The 16,208-nt window shown below is 56.8% G+C and overlaps 1 protein-coding gene across 1 annotated transcript; it reads left to right on the top strand.

Annotated features, from left to right (window-relative positions):
* The first annotated feature begins 403 nt into the window (after positions 1-403).
* Positions 404-4,228, top strand: AQP5 (aquaporin 5). Its single transcript, XM_057410362.1, has 4 exons — positions 404-1,090; positions 2,347-2,511; positions 2,809-2,892; positions 3,416-4,228. The coding sequence occupies exons 1-4, from the start codon at positions 728-730 to the stop codon at positions 3,599-3,601; spliced, it is 798 nt and encodes a 265-aa protein (XP_057266345.1). The 5' UTR covers positions 404-727; the 3' UTR covers positions 3,602-4,228.
* The last annotated feature ends 11,980 nt before the right edge of the window (positions 4,229-16,208 follow it).

The following is a 16,208-nucleotide window of genomic DNA, read 5'->3' as shown; positions in this document are numbered from 1 at the left end:
CCAGGCTCCACCACCCCATGCAGGCACCTCCAGCTTGTCTGTGGCTCCCCACATAGGCAAAGCATCCCCCAAAGCCAGCCGAGCTCCAACACCAAAGCACTTCTTTGCTATGGTTGAGCTGCCTTGGCAGCCTGGGAGCAGCTCCAGGAGCTTCACTTTGCTTTCCGTCCCAACATCCCGTGTCAACCGAACACACTGGGAATGAGAATTCCCCATTCCAGGAATGCTCCTCCAGCCTAACACCAGGAACAAGACATCCCAGACAGAACTGCAGCCCTCTCCAGCCCGCAGGCCCATGGAGGAGGGGAACGTGAACTACACCTCTGCTAAAGAACCACCCAAAGGCTGGTGAGAGGTGGTAAGAGGGAGAGCAGAGGAGGGAGCAGGGCTTCGTTATGCAACCGCGTTATCTAACGACCACAGAGACACCCTATAGGGGCTCTTTGTTTGCAGAGGGCAGGATAAAGAAATGCCACCAATATCTGAGTCACTGGTTCACCAAGAGGCTCCGGAGCTATTTTCAGGTGGAAACTTTTCCAGTTTCACATGATAATTTGGGAGGACTGGCTAATTCCCTGGCTCCACCCACCGCCTTGTAACACAGCTCCCTGCTGCTCTTGCATATATAGATAGGTATGGCCCTACAACTGGGTGCAGACAGAAGAGCCTGGAGACAGAGGAAACCCGGACTTTCTTCTTTCCCAGCCGCCCTCTACCCTCTCCCACCATGAAGAAGGAAATACTGACCCTGGCCTTTGCTCGAGCCGTCTTCGTCGAGTTCCTCTCCACGCTCATCTTCGTCTTCATCGGCCTCGGCTCAGCCCTCAAGTGGCCCTCAGCCCTGCCCAGCATCCTCCAGATCTCGCTGGCCTTCGGCCTGGCCATCGGCACGTTGGTGCAGGCGTTTGGCCACATCAGCGGCGCCCACATCAACCCGGCCGTGACCATCGCCTTCTTCGTCGGGAACCAGATCTCCTTCCTCCGGACGCTCTTCTACGTGATTGCCCAACTGGTCGGGGCCATCGCTGGGGCTGGCATCCTCTATGGGGTGACGCCGGCCAATACCCGTGGTAACCTGGCCATCAACGCTGTAAGTATCCCCACCTGGAGATGGTTTGCCTTGCCGGGCGCGTTCCCCTTCCCTTCTGAGTGGGTCGCTCGTGCCAGCGCCAGCTCGGAGAGCCGAATCCATCTCAGTGCATTGCATAGAGGGATGGGAATGGGCTAGGAGCAAACCCCGGCATAGCCAGCACAGGATTGACATGACAGATTCATTGTGCGGGGTAATAAATGGCATGTTTTTTTTCCCCTTCTTTAATAAGTGCTTCCTTTATCCTAAGGGCCTGAGTGAGTCACCAGCACCATTGAGATGTTCTTGACTGCAGCCTCTCCACCTGGAGATTAGTGCTGGGATAGGAGCTGTGCCAGGACAGAGGCTGGAGGGCAGGGAGCAGAGCCAGCACGGGCAGGGGGAGCGGAGCCCGCTGGCACTGCTGCACTGGGGGAGCTGGGGATGAGAGGAGGATGGAGAAGAGCTGAAGGATCAATCACGGGGAGGCAGCGAGGGGCTGCTCTTGGAGGAGAAGGGGGGCATTGGCCCCCTGGGAGATAAGTGGGGATGAGGAGCTTGTCTCAAACCCTTGGGAAGAGCTGGGAAACCACCTGAAATGGGAGCAGTGGAGCTCCTGCTCCAACCACATCGGGTCTGGCCCCCTGGGATCAGCACAGGCTTGGGGCAGAGGGATCAGTCACTAGGGTGAGATGCTGCGTGCATCTCGTTCCCACACGCTCCCGGTCCCAAACCGGTCAGCTTTAGCTAAAAAACATGGGTCTTGGGGCACTTTATCCTTCCCAAGCCCAGTGGGGTCCAGTCCATCTGACAGATCCCAACGGCGAGCACAAAGGTGCTGGGACAACAGCCCAGCCTTCACCCCAACCCCCTCCCTTCATCCCGTGCCCACAAAGCGGAGGGGGAGATGAACCAGGATGCAACAGCTTGCAAGGATCAAGGGGAAAAGAAACAGAGGGGGAAAAAGGGGCAAATCCATGTGGGGTTTGGTGGGAAAACACCGAGTGTAGCGGAGACAAGCAAGTGGAAAGAGACTGGAGAGCGCTGGGAAGGGAGAGATCAGGAGGGAGGCAGATTTGGGGCCAAGAAAGGTAATTTCTTCCTTTTCAGGGAAAGAAGCCCTGGAAGCAGAGCACCTTGTGCCCAAAGGCTGGGCAGGGGAGCTGGGGGGCTTCTCTTGCATGGCTTTGCAAGCCCAAACCCACCAGCAAAGCCCTCAAGTGGTGTTGCTGAGCCCTAGGGCTGGGTGATGACTGTTGGCTTTTGCTGGTTGGCAGCTCAACAACAACACGACCCCCGGGCAGGCCCTCGTGGTGGAGATCATCCTCACCTTCCAGCTGGCCGCCTGCATCTTCGCATCCACGGACAACCGGAGGAGCGGCAACGTGGGCGCCCCAGCGCTGTCCATCGGGCTCTCTGTTGCCGTGGGGCACTTGGTGGGGGTGAGTGGCCAGGCAGAGGGTCCTGCTGGGACAGAGCTCCCCCAAAATAACCCCCCTGCGGTCGGTCCCAGAGGGAGCTGCATTGGGAGAGCCAACGGGACATAGCAGGGCTCCTTGTCCATGGTGATGTGGGGAAGGATGGCATCCATCCCAGGCTCCCTGCAAGAGAGACAGCACCAGGGACCGCTTCCATCCCTGCTCCTGGGAAGTTGTCCCTGCCTGCTAAGCCAGAGGTTAAGGTGCAGAGGCCGGGTTCAGATGCTGCACCTTAACCTGGTCTCCTTTCCACACCGACAGATCTACTTCACCGGCTGCTCCATGAACCCAGCGCGCTCCTTCGGGCCCGCCGTCGTCGTGAGGAGGTTCAGCTCGGCGCATTGGGTGAGCATCAGGGCTCGGGACCAGGCTGCATGAGATGCAGGGCAAGGGAGAGGGCAGTGATTGCACCAGGGCGGGATGTTTTCAAGCCTGAAAGGATAAAAGGGGCTGGAGAACATGTGATGAATGGATTGGAAACAGGTTATCCCCATAGCACAGAGCCAGTATAGCCCCCATGCAACGGTGCAGAATGAGCTAGGGCATCATCTGATGTCCATAAAGCCCATGGAGAAGCCCAGCTTTGGCTTTCCACTCACCCACTGAACCTGCAAGCTCAGACCCAACCTTTCAGAGCAGGCTTGGCGCTTCCTTTCCAGCACACCCCATCTCTGCACTCATAAAGAACTTGATGTCTTCAGCAAGCAAAGCTTAAGAGATTTCAGCCCAAGAAGTCTACTGGGATGGGTATTTGCATCTCTGCATGGGACAGGAAATGCGGAGCAGTGAGGAATGCTGGTGTAATGGCTGGACGTGGTGCACCATCCTCCAGGACCTGCTTTCACCCTCTTCCTTGTTTGCTTTCTAGGTGTTCTGGGTTGGACCCATCCTTGGGGCTTGCTTGGCCTCACTGCTCTACTTCTACATCCTGGTCCCCTACTGCATGAACCTGTCAGATAGGGTTGCCATCATCAAGGGCACCTACGAGTCAGAGGAGGAGTGGGAAGAGCAGAGAGAGGAGAGGAAGAAATCCATGGAGTTGACCCCACCATAGGAAGAGTTAGGAAAGAGCAAGCAGAAGGAGGGGAGGAAGCCCCACACATGGGCTCATGTGTGCACCAATGACCACATCCAGCTACAGCAGACTCTTAAGCAAAAGCCTTGCAACCCAAAGACCACCTGTGGCTAAGAAAGGAGCATTGCAGTGTCTGTATATAACCCCTCTACACGAGTGTGAGCGCTAGAACCTCTCCTAAGCTTAACTGCAGCCAGCGAAGGCATCTCAGCCTAGGGCAGCCTCAGCTGCAGCTTTGCACCCATGGGGCTGCATCCCTGCCCTCCTGGGTGCCAGTTGTGCACCGCTGGCAGGGGCCTGAGCCCGCATGTGCTGGTGCACAACAGGATTTCACCCCTGCATCTGACGGCCCAGGGGATGGAAACACCATGTAGAGCCCAGCAGAGAAGAAGGACCGCTTTGGGCAAGGTGGGTGCAGCCCAATCCCCCGCTTCCTCCCCGCCACAGGGCCAACGCTACCCATAGATGCTCTTTGTCACGCATTAGCTGGTGCTGGTGAGTCCTATTTATTCATGGCTGCGGAAAGAACCATGATTCGTGCATTTTGTGTCGAGATCTTTGTAATATAGGATATTATTTATTGTGAATAAAGGGAATTTTAAACAAGCCACGGGCATCAGATTGTAGGAGGAAAGAATGGGTGAAGCTGGCTTCAGAGACATCCCAAAGGGCAGGAAACATCCCAAAGGGTAGGAACCACCCCAAAGGGCAGGAACCATCCCAAAGGGCAGGAACCACCCCAAAGGGCAGGAACCATCCCAAAGGGCAGCTCCTAGACCCCAAGCCCTGTGGGAACAGGCACTATGGGGTGGTTTGGGAGGCGATAGTGGCTAGGATGAACCAGTGCAGGAGATGCCTCACAAGCAGGACCCAGGTCCAGGGCAGTGTGAAGCCCATCGGCAGGGCTGGCAGGAGCAGGGAGGAGCAGGCAGCAATCCTTCACGCTCCAGTTTGAGTCAGGCTTTCTGCCATACCAGTTCTCCCACTGGTGCCCTCAAAAGCTGACCCACAACGCTCCCAGCCCCTCGCCCGGTGCCAAACCCACACCTTCGCCCTGACCTCCTGCTGGAGCCCTGCTCTTCCAGTTCTGCCACCACCTTCTGCCAAAGCGCCTCGTGCCAGCCTGGCCATGGGGACACCGGCTCCATCCCTCCCCTCTGGCTTCCCAAATCCAGCCCCAGGCAAAGCTCCATCGCAGCCCCGCTTTGTGCTGCGGAGATGAGGCTTCTGCTGAGCACAGACCCCAAAGGAGGTGGGAGATGCTCGTCCAGGAGCTACCTGATGCAGCTTGATGCCCATCAGATGGGTCATGCCCCCTTTGCATGGGAGATGGGCAGCATCACCCCTATTTGAAGCAGCTTTGCAACCCAGGCTGAGCCTGGGTAGCAGCAGACCCTTATCCCTCCTTTTCCTTTACCCTCTCTGCTCTGGCCCTCAACACAAGAGGTGGGGGACAAGCAAGAGGAGAAAAGGAGGGGAAAAAGCCCTTAGTTTGGGTCACACAGAGCTAAGGAGCTAAACCCACATCCTGTACCCTGCCTTAACCCTCCCATGCCACCCCTCCTCAGGGACGGGCTGAGGCAACAACCCCTCTGTGCCTCAGTTTCCCCCTTTCTTAAGGGCAGAGAATAATCAGCAGCACAATCGCACATGGAATGCTGCTGCTCTCCAGACACAAGCCCCAGGGGAACACTCAAGCACCTCCAGAACCCAGAGACACCCCTCTCAAAGCACCCCAACAGCAAAGCAACAGCCCAAAACCTGCATCCAACAATCTCCTTCCACGGCAGCCCTGGCCCCTGAGGATGCACCCAGAGGTACACTGAGAGCAGGGCACCCTGAGCATCCCCCTTCGCTTTGCTGATCTAAACCCCATCCACCCCAGCATCCAGGAGTCCTGGCATACCCCACACCCCATAAAGGGACTCAGGGAGCAGCACAGCACCCCACAGAGGGGCCCAGCTCCCAGCGTGCCCAACAAGCAGCAGAAAGGCGGGCTGGGTGTGAGCCCTCCATGGGATGAATCAGAGCATCTGCCACAGCAGCTCTGCGTCAGCACAAAAGGCAGCCAGCGCCTGGCTCGAAAACACAGGATGGACCCAGGCAGGGCTGGGGGGGAGGCAGCGGGGAGGGGGCACAAGCAATGAACCCCCCCCTTCCCCATTGCACGGGCAGGGGTAGAGCCTGAAGCAGAGCGAGCGCCGGCAGCATCCTGCCCGGTGCAGAGCTCCTGGTGCTCGTGTCACCCCTTCCCCACCCAGCTTCGTGCTGGTCCCTGGTAGATGCAATCCATGGCAGAGAGCTTGCGTTTAATCCGGCCCAAAGCCTGGCATCCTGCAAGGGATGTGAGCTCACCTGTGCCAGGGCAGAGCCCAGGTCGTGGCTGGGGAGCCCCAAGGTCCTTCTGCCTGTTCCTGCCTGCCCAGGGATGGGAACAGCGGTGCTTAAACCCAGAGAAACTTGGGTCTTTTGAAGGCTTCGAGCCCCGTTTTGAATGGGGCTGTTACTGCTTTCCCCTGCTTCTCCCTGCAACGGGAGCTGCCCATGCACCCCATCACCCCCCTTCCCTATGGCCACAGGGATCCAGCACCAGTGGGGTTAGAAGGGTGTGAATTCAATCAGTGCCTTGTACCACCGGTTCCTTGCACATCCCCTGGTTTAGAGGTGCATCAGGTGAGACTATGGCACTGCAGCACATCCTTCTTGTACGTACGTGCCATAATGAGGTGCAGTTACCCCCTAAATGCCCCTACCAGCAGTTGCTTTGCACCAAGAGCATTTCACAGACTGTTTCTCATTCTGGAGCATCTTTTCCATTAAAAGAGCTTTTAAAAAGGTCCTTTTTTGTTGTTCTGGCAAGGAGGAAACCCCCAACTTTTCCCCATGTTGTAGCAACCTTGAAACCTTATATCTCCTCACGCATCAAAGAGCTTTCAATCTGTTTAAGGAAGGGCTCTTTGTGCAGCATCTAAAGTCCCTGAAACACAAGCTTGCTGGGCCATTGTAGACACAGGGGAGGGAACCAAGTGCTTGAGGAGAAACAAGATCCTGTGGCAATATCCCCATTAAACAAGGGTATTTCCAATGGGTTGTAGGTGCCTCTTTGCGTCAGCCCTTGGCAAAGGATCAGCCCAGCTCCCTCCATCCCTCGGATAAGGCTGCCCAACCTGGGAGCGCATCCCTGCCACCGGGGCTGGGCTTTGCAACCCTAAATGCTTTGCTTCAAGCTGGAGTTTGACTTCCCATGGAAAGCACCTGGAGAACAAAGCAAAGCCAAGTCCTGCTGGTGGAGAACAGGGCCATGAGAGATGGAGGCAGCCAGGCAAGCGCAGGGCAGGCGGGGAAGCATCGCAGAGGGGGACTGCAGCCCACCGAGTGGCCCAGGAAAGCAACGACCCCTCCAGGAGCAGCTTTGCTGGAGAGCCCCAAGCAGCCAAGGACCAACTCAGGAGCCATAAGGAAGCCAAGCTGCAGATGTTCTCCCTTGGCTGCAGCTCCGCAGCGCACCGGGAGATGCGGGAGGCTCTCGAGATGCTTCCTGTGCATCACCCAGGGCAGCAGAGGCACGGCAGAGCCCGGCAGGATGTTGGTGTTAGTCACGCTCCAGCCTGTGCCAGCACCCACCTCCTCTGGAGCGCACGCACCGAGCTTCCCCCTCCTACTCAGCCTCTGCCCAGCCTCGAGCTGCTGCGGTCCCGGTTCTGTGACCCTTCCTGTTGGCACCGGGAGCAGCCTCCACCTCAGCATCCACCGCCTTCATCCGTGTTTGCTCGTGGGCTTCTAGCATAGAACGGATTGGGTTGGAAGGGACCTTAAAGCCCATCCAGTTCCAACCCCCTGCCACGGGCAGGGACCCCTTCCACTAGAGCAGCTTGCTCCAAGCCCCTGTGGCCAGCGTGGCCTTGATGGCATGGAGCATCCAAACCTTGCCCATTCAACCCATCCCAGTGCCCCAGCACCCTCACAGGGAAGAACTTCCTCATCTCCAACCTGAACTCCCCCTGTTCCACTCTGAACCCATCACCCCCTGTCCCATCGCTCCAGTCCCTGATGCAGGTCCCTCTCCAGCATCCTTGTACCCCCCTTCAGGCACTGGAAGCTGCTCTGAGCTCTCCACGCAGCTTCTCTGCTCCAGCCCCTGAGCATCCTCATGGCCTCCTCTGGCTTTTCTCCCCCACCTCCATGTCCTTCTTATGCTGAGGACCCCAGCACTGCACACAGGTACGACTCGGGTTGAATGCAGCAGCACGTCGGGTCAGGCTTCAGCACCCACCAGCAATGGGCACCACTGCTCAGGTGAGTGTGAAGCCACCAGTGCTCTGCTTTGGTCCTTGCTTCAGCATCGGTGCAGTGCACCAAGGCCCTGCTGAGTGCATGGGGAGATGCAGCACCATAATACACGGGAATACAGGAGGAGAATTGCCCCAAATAAACCTGCAGTTCAAGAGAAGAAGGGCAGAAGATGTCCAGAGCCCTGGGAGGGCAAAAGGATCTGTTCCCACCTCAACACCCCCCTAGAGCCCTAAAAATGCCTCTTTAAAGCACCTAAAGACTTGGAGTTATTTGAGTTATAGTCGATATAATAATAGGGAGTTATTAACAGATGCCTCAAGGCTGGGGACCAGAAGGGGACAGTGACTGGGCTGGTCCTGCAGTAAGCCTGGAGCAGCTCCCATGGGTGCCTGGGACATCTCTTGCTGCCCTCTGCTGGGATGCTCCATGGAGAACAAGCAAGAGGCCGGGAAAAGCCTCACCAGAGGGAGGTTTCTTAAGAGTAAAAGGGGGATAAAAACCCCATTCCTGCTTCCAGCCACTCTTCTCCAAAGAGCAGCCTCAGCATCCCATATGAAAACAAGGCTCTCTCCCTGCCTGGACCACAGGCTCTGCGCTGCTGGCTCAGGGCTGCGTTTCTGCTGCCAACTTCCCTCTTGCTCCAAGGTTTTGCCTCCCCTTCTCCAGGATACAGCCCCGTTTGTTCTTCACCTCCCTCCTGCAAACAGGCAAAGTCCAAGAGCGGCCCCAAGAAGGGCTCCTTGTGCTGCGGGGTGGCGACGGCAATCAAAGAGAGTCATAAAGTAAAGAAGGGAAAACAAAGAAGCAACCCTAAGGTCTGCCTGACAAAGGGGCTTTGTTGGGAAAGGGCAGCTCCGGAGCCAGGAGGGTTTTCCAGGCACAAGGAGAGCACAAGGACTTCGCAAGCAAGGAAGGGATTAAGCAGCTTTAAGCCCCAGCCCAGTAAGAGGCCTCTGAACTGGCTGAGCTCCCACCCCGGGACTGATGCACACTCAGCATTTGGGCTGCTCTCCCCCCAAAACAAGAGATCCCCAAGCTCGTGGCATCCAACCAGCATCGGGATGCACAGGAGGACGAGTCCCCATGCCCAGCCTTGCTGCGTGGGAAGGGTCCTGGAGAGCCAGGATCCAATGGGGCTCAGAAACCACCCCTAAAAACATAACCACCACCAAACAAAACACAGCCCAGCATCTGGCAAGCATCCTCCAGGATACGGCCCTTGGCTGCCGGCTTGACATTAATCCTGCTTGGCAAGACAGCAAGAGCTCTCCTGCCCCCAAGCCAGGTACAGCTGCAGGTTGATATAATGCCCTCTTGTGCAGCTGGGGAGGGGAAGAACAGGAGCAAAACAAGCTCAAGATGCCCTGTACAGTTTGCCTTTTCTTGCCAAAGGACCTCAAAGAGAGAGAAATCAATTCCCCTTCCCCAAGGATTCTCCCAGCTGCTGGGATTTCCCCCCTCTCATTCCCAAGGAGGGCATTTCTCCTGTGATGGAGCAGCTCTTTCCCTGCCCGAGCAGTTCCAGCAGCAGAAAACGAACCCTTTCTTCTCTCCTGAAGGAAATTCCTTAGTTTTCAAGCTACTCACCCAACCAACCGCTTTCCAACAAGGAGCCATCCCCCCTCCTCCTTTAAAAGACCAGAGTCCATAGGAATTATGATAGCTGCTATCAGCATCCATCCGCATCAAAGGGGAAAGGGATATAAACCACTATCAGCTTATTTTGTTCCAACCAGATAAGAAAACCTCTATGGCTCTTTCACAAAGAAACCCTGCAAGAGCAGTTAATGGGGAGATAAAGCTTGGATGGAAGTCGGGTGTGTAAACAGTGACATCAAGAGGCTCCTTATCTCTGTGCCTTTGTCCCGGTGTTTGCTTTAGATGTGGGGCTCAGCACTGAAGCTGAGCATCAGGAACCAGCTCCCCTCTGCACAGGCAGCATCCCTGCAAGAGCAAGAGCCTGGCCTTGGGTTTACTCATCCCTGCCTTGGGTTTACTCATCCCTGCCTTGGGTTTACTCATCCTTTATAATTCAACCCCCAGATACGCATTTTTCCATGGAAACAGCATGTGAAGAAAACACCTTTCTCTAGCAGCAGCAGCCCCAGCTTTTCCGTGCCTCACTGTCTCGGTGCATTAACAAGGCTCTTCCCCACCACAAAGGGCTTCCATCCGCATCAAGACACGTTCCGAATCAAGCTGTAAGTGAGCCGTTCTGCAGCACCAGGGGGATCAGGAGGGAGCATCCTGCAGCACATCAGTGCGTGCTGTTTAGCACCAGCCCCAGTCTCAGAGCTAGAGCAGAGCGGTCAAATCTGGTACCCACAATTGGTAGGAGGGCCCAGGAGCTGCAGGTCTGAAGGCGACCCCTGCTCCAATCTGATGGGGCTTAATTCATGGAATGGTTTGGGTTGGAAGGGACCTTAATGCTCATCCAGCTCCAACCCCACCATAGGCAGGGGCACCTTCCACTGGAGCAGGGTGCTCCAACCTGGCCTTGAGCACTGCCAGGGATGGAGCATCCAAACCTTCTCCATTCAATCCATCCCAGCGCCCCAGCACCCTCACACTAAGGAGCTTCTTCATCTCCAACCTGAACTCCCCCTGTTCCACTCTGAACCCATCACCCCCTGTCCCATCACCCCAGTCCCTGATGCAGGTCCCTCTCCAGCATCCTTGTACCCCCCTCCAGGCACTGGAAGCTGCTCTGAGCTCCCCACGCAGCTTCTCTCCTCCAGCCCCAGTGTTCTCAGCCTGGCTCCTATGGGAGCTGCTCCAGCCCCTGAGCATCCTCGTGGCCTTGCTCCAGCAGCTCCATGTCCATGCTGAGGACCCCAGCACTGCACACAGCTCCTCTACAAGGCTTGGGCATTGCAAGCGTGAACCCTGCACTAACATCTTGCAATAAGGCAGCAAATGAGCTTCCAATCTGCAGGGAAAGGAGCTGAGGCCATAGGGTCCCCATTCTGCCGCTGCAGCAGGGTGCAGCTCCCCTGTTTATCATTGCACATCCCCTGGGGTAGATGGAAAGCCATGGGCAAGCCGTCCCCGGCTGAGCAAACACAGCTTCTCTATCTCAACAGGCAAGTGAATCTGGAGGCATAATTTGTCATCTAATTGCAGCAACACACCCAGGATTAATTGGTGCATTTGGATGCAAAGCAGGTTTTATTTATGGCTCGCTCAGGTTTCAGCAGCCCCTTGCCAGCAAGCCCTGCCAAGGTAAAAGCCATGGCAAACAGGCAAAGAAGGGCTCAAAGAGGGAGCTTTGGCAGTGCTTGGTGAATCACACACGAAGCTGCTGAGGGCCCATTGACATCAAGAGGCTGAAGTGCAAACCTCCCTCGGCCACCTTAGCACCAGGCTCTATTTGGGGCTGTTTCAGCCCATGGACAATGATAACTCGTCTCATGAGGGCCCCCAAGACCTTGAGAGCATCACAGGCAGGAAGAGGAGGCAGGTGAGAAAACAAACCTGACAGGGCTCTCCAGATGTCAAAGCCAAGGGGGCACGGAGCAGAAAGGAACCATGTTAAAGAGGGGACATGGAGCAGGAGCAAACCCTTCCCCACCATCTCCCCTTGTCCCAGACAAACCCAAACCAACCCTACCCCTACGTGAGGGGTAGGGCAGGCTTCAAGCACGCCAGCACCAAGCCCACGTTGACAAACCCAACCCCATGGGCATCACCACAGATGCTCCTCACACGCTCACAGCTTCGCTTGCCCAGAGCTGCCCCAGTGCAGCTCCCGCTGGGCCCCAGCATGACCCAGCAATGGCTTGGTGCTGGGCCAGGGTGCCCCAAGGGGCTGAGCCGGCTCCAAACCACCTCAGAGCACCCAGCACAGCCCTTAGCACCCGCTCTCCTCTGGAAGGGGAAGGGAAGCACCCACCTTTCAGTGCAGAGCATCATGCCGAGAGCACAGGGAGCAAGGGGCAGCCAAAGAGGACCAGGAGGGATGTCCAGGGAGCAGGAGGGATGGCAAACTCCCAGGGTTGAAGACCATGGATGGACTCAGCACCAGGCTTTGTAGGCAGCAAGAGCTCAACCAGGTGAGGTGGATTGCTGAGGCTGATTGCTGAGGTTTCGGGAGTAAAATGCACTGATTGACCCAGGTGAAAGGACAGAGCCTCTGATCTGACCCCAATCACCATCAGCTCCCACTGCTGAGGAGCTGTGGAGCAATGAGAGGATGCTGTGAGGGAAGGGAAGGATGGACAGAGAAAGGATGGACAGGTCTGAGCTCCTCACTACAAGAGAGACATTGAGGTGCTGGAGTGGGGCCAGAGAAGGGCAGCGGAGCTGGTGCAGGGCCTGGAGCACAGGGGTGATGGGGAACGGCTGAGGGACCGGGGGGGGTTCAGATGGAGAAGAGAAGGCTCAGGGGGGACCTGATCGCTCACTGACAGCAGGATGGAGCCAGGCTCTGCTCCCAAGGGATGGGGCAAGAGGAAACGGCCTCAAGCTGCACCAGGGCAGGTTTAGATGGAGCTGAGGAACAATTCCTGCCCCAAAGCGTGCTCAGGCATTGGAACAGGCTGCCCAGGGCAGGGCTGCAGGCACCGTCCCTGCAAGCGCTCACACACCCTCAGTGCAATGGGTTAGGGGTGGCCTTGGGACTGTTGCACTGGACGAGCTTAAAGCTCTTTTCCAGCCTGGTTGATGCTCGTGGCTCCTCTCTGACAGAGGAAGGCCGCCACCTGCTGTCCATGCACACAGAAAACGGGACAAAATGGGACGAACTGAGCCAAAATCCGGCTTCTCCCGCACATCAGGTTGTCCAGAGAGGGTGGTGGATGCCCCATCCCTGGACACAATCCAGGCCGGGTTGGATGCGGTTCTGAGCAACCTCATCGAATTGAAGATGCCCCTGCTCCTTGCAAGGAGATTGGACCGGCAGGTTTTGAAGGTCCGATCCAACCCAAGCTGTTCCATGATCCTATGATCTTATAAGAGAGATTCATGCCCCCATGGTGCGGTCCTTTAGGGTGGCAGAGCCACCAGCAAGCCAACCGGGTGGAAAGGGAAGGACCACAGAGGGCGCTTGGAACCAGGAGCCCAGCATCAGTGGGGAGAGCTCCTGCAGGACCCTTCTCCAACCCACCCCGCTCGGTGCTGGCTGAGCTGAGCACTGCGGGGTCCTCCGTGGGGCCGGGGAGAGGCGGGGTGGGGGGGGACGGGACCCCATCACAACCAGAGTCAGCGTGAGCTCCTTGGGTGCCATTCAGAAACCTCTCTGGGAGTGATGGGTGCAAGAACCTCTCTGGGAGTGATGGGTGCAAGAACCTCTATGGGAGTGATGGGTGCAAGAACTTCTATGGGAGTGATGGGTGCAAGAACCTCTCTGGGAGTGATGGGTGCAAGAACCTCTATGGGAGTGATGGGTGCAAGAACCTCTCTGGGAGTGATGGGTGCAAGAACCTCTATGGGAGTGATGGGTGCAAGAACCTCTCTGGGAGTGATGGGTGCAAGAACCTCTATGGGAGTGATGGGTGCAAGAACCTCTCTGGGAGTGATGGATGCAAGAACCTCTATGGGAGTGATGGGTGCAAGAACCTCTCTGGGAGTGATGGGTGCAAGAACCTCTCTGGGAGTGATGGGTGCAAGAACCTCTCTGGGAGTGATGGGTGCAAGAACCTCTCTGGGAGTGATGGGTGCAAGAACCTCTATGGGAGTGATGGGTGCAAGAACCTCTCTGGGAGTGATGGGTGCAAGAACCTCTCTGGGAGTGATGGGTGCAAGAACCTCCATGGGAGTGATGGGTGCAAGAACCTCTCTGGGAGTGATGGGTGCGAGCGCTCCCGGAAGGCTGAGCTCATTAATCCCCGCTGATGACAGGCTCCGTGCTGAGGCCACCGCTGGCCCTCATTAGGAGGCTCCTCCAGATGAGCCCCTGCTGAGCACCAGCCCCGTGCTGACGGTGATGGGAGCTGCAGGGAGCTCTTCCGTAGCGCAGTAATTACCCAGCCCCGGGCAGAAAGGTCCCGGGGGCAGAGCACAGAGAGGAGCCGGAGCCTTCATCTCCTCCAGGGCTCGTGTTGGATGCAGGGGAAGCGGGGTCCCGCTTGCCTCTGTCCATTGACAGGGTGACACAGGGCACCTTTAGTCCCCTGAGCGCTGGACCGCGGGCGGTCCACAGCCAAGAGCTCCAAACTGCCCCCGTCAGAGAGAGGCAGGAGCAGCCCTCAGAGGTTCAGGGAGCTCCTGCAGCTTCAGGGAGCTGAGGGCTCCGCTCCACTGCCAGCGATGGAGCAGCCAAACCTTCCCCGTTCAACCCATCCCAGCGCCCCAGCACCCTCACACTAAGGAGCTTCCTCATCTCCAACCTGAACTCCCCCTGTTGCACTCTGAACCCATCACCCCCTGTCCCATCGCCCCAGTCCCTGACGCAGGTCCCTCTCCAGCATCCTTGTACCCCCCCTTCAGGCACTGGAAGCTGCTCTGAGCTCCCCACGCAGCTTCTCTGCTCCAGCCCCAATGTTCTCAGCCTGGCTCCTATGGGAGCTGCTTCAGCCCCTGAGCATCCTCATGGCCTCCTCTGGCCTTGCTCCACCACCTCCAAGTCCTTCTTATGCTGAGGACCCCAGCACCGCACCCAGTGCTGCAAGCGGGGTCTCACCGAGCAGAGCAGAGGGGCAGGATCACATCCATGACCGGCTGCTCACGCTCCTTTTCCTGGTGCGCAGCCAGCACCAGATGATGCTGAGCAGCCCCAGTTTCACCTCTGGCCTTGGGGGACAAACCCAGGCTTGGATCCAAGGGTGTCCATGCATCTGAGCTGGGTTTTACCCTGCAGGAAGCAGCAGCATCCTGGTACCCAAACGCTTCTTTGACACCTTTACTCCTGCTTTATTCCTCTGTGTGTTTTAACTCAACCCAGAGCGGGGTGAAAGGGCAGAGAAATCAGCTCTCCCTGCAGGACCTATGGTGGCCAAGTCACCTGGAAGGAGGAAACCCACAGGTCCTTTGGGCCAACAAGGACCCAGCAACAGCGAAAGCCCCATCCCCTGCTGCACGCATCAGCTGCAGACGTGGCAACGGCCTTGCCTGCAGCAGCCCCACTTCGAGACTGCTCTAATGATGCCGAGTGACCCATGCAGCACCGACCAGGAGCAGCAGTGACCTCCCCGTCAGCTCGCAGCATCCTCCTAACAAGCTTAAAAGCGCTGGGAAGGGGAAGAGCAGCGCCAGAACCTGCTGCAAGGAGGGACGGGCGATCCGGCTTGGAGGGCAGCGGGGCTGGGCAAAGGTAGGAGCCTTTTCCCCCCTTCTTTCCCACCAGTTTGGGGATTAAACCCTTTTCCTCCCTTCTTTCCCACCAGTTTGGGGATTAAACCCTTTTCCTCCCTTCTTTCCCACCAGTTTGGGGATTAAACCCTTTTCCTCCTTTATTTCCCACCAATTTTGGGATTAAACCCTTTTCCTCCCTTCTTTCCCACCAATTTTGGGATTAAACCCTTTTCCTCCCTTCTTTCCCACCAGTTTGGGGATTAAACCCTTTTCCTCCCTTCTTTCCCACCAATTTGGGGATTAAACCCTTTTCCTCCCTTCTTTCCCACCAGTTTGGGGATTAAACCCTTTTCCTCCTTTCTTTCCCATCAGTTTGGGGATTAAACCCTTTTCCTCCTTTCTTTCCCACCAATTTTGGGATTAAACCCTTTTCCTCCTTTCTTTCACACCAGTTTGGGGATTAAACCCTTTTCCTCTCTTCTTTCCCACCTCTAGTGGAAGAAATCAACCCCGAGTCATGCAAGCGGTTGGTGACGGGCATCCCAAAGTCTGGTTATCAGGAATTAAGGGCTGGAATTTTACTCCTCCTGACTGGCTAGGGCTCCTAGATAGAAATAGTGCTCCTGGATAGAAATAGGGCTCCTGGATGGATGCAGTGCTCCTGGATAGAAATAGGGCTCCTGGATGGATGCAGTGCTCCTGGATAGAAATAGGGCTCCTGGATGGATGCAGTGCTCCTGGATAGAAATAGGGCTCCTGGATGGATGCAGTACTCCTACACAGAGACTGTGATGAGGTTTCTTGCAATGAATTCTACCTTTAGATTGGCCAAACCCCTCCTTGGGGCTCTGCGCCTGCTCCTAAGCAATGGCAGAGGTGCAATGGGGAACTGTGAGGCTGCACTTCCCATTGCACCCATCCACACCCTGCCAGGACCCCCAGGCTGGATCTGTCCCGTGCCACGCTGCAGGGCTGGGGGGGGCTTGGGGGGGCAGTGGTGATGGTTTTCTCTGTCGTGACATGGATGCCTCTCTCGTGACTTTTGCCTTCTCCAGCAGGACCA

Source organism: Pezoporus wallicus, unplaced genomic scaffold (assembly GCF_028554395.1).
Source record: "Pezoporus wallicus isolate ANWC-B61680 ecotype Strahan unplaced genomic scaffold, APGP_CSIRO_Pwel_v1 contig_10711, whole genome shotgun sequence".
NCBI lineage: Eukaryota > Metazoa > Chordata > Aves > Psittaciformes > Psittacidae > Pezoporus > Pezoporus wallicus.
Note: the sequence above shows the minus strand (reverse complement) of the source record. Positions and strands in the feature narration are given on the sequence as shown.

What these genes read in the sequence shown, in the direction of transcription:
- AQP5 (XM_057410362.1), top strand. Translation starts at nt 728, where the DNA reads ATGAAGAAGGAAATACTGACCCTGGCCTTTGCTCGAGCCGTCTTCGTC. An exon ending in GTAACCTGGCCATCAACGCT is followed by an intron (nt 1,091 to 2,346) that starts GTAAGTATCCCC and finishes GCTGGTTGGCAG; the next exon opens with CTCAACAACAACACGACCCC. An exon ending in GGTTCAGCTCGGCGCATTGG is followed by an intron (nt 2,893 to 3,415) that starts GTGAGCATCAGG and finishes TTTGCTTTCTAG; the next exon opens with GTGTTCTGGGTTGGACCCAT.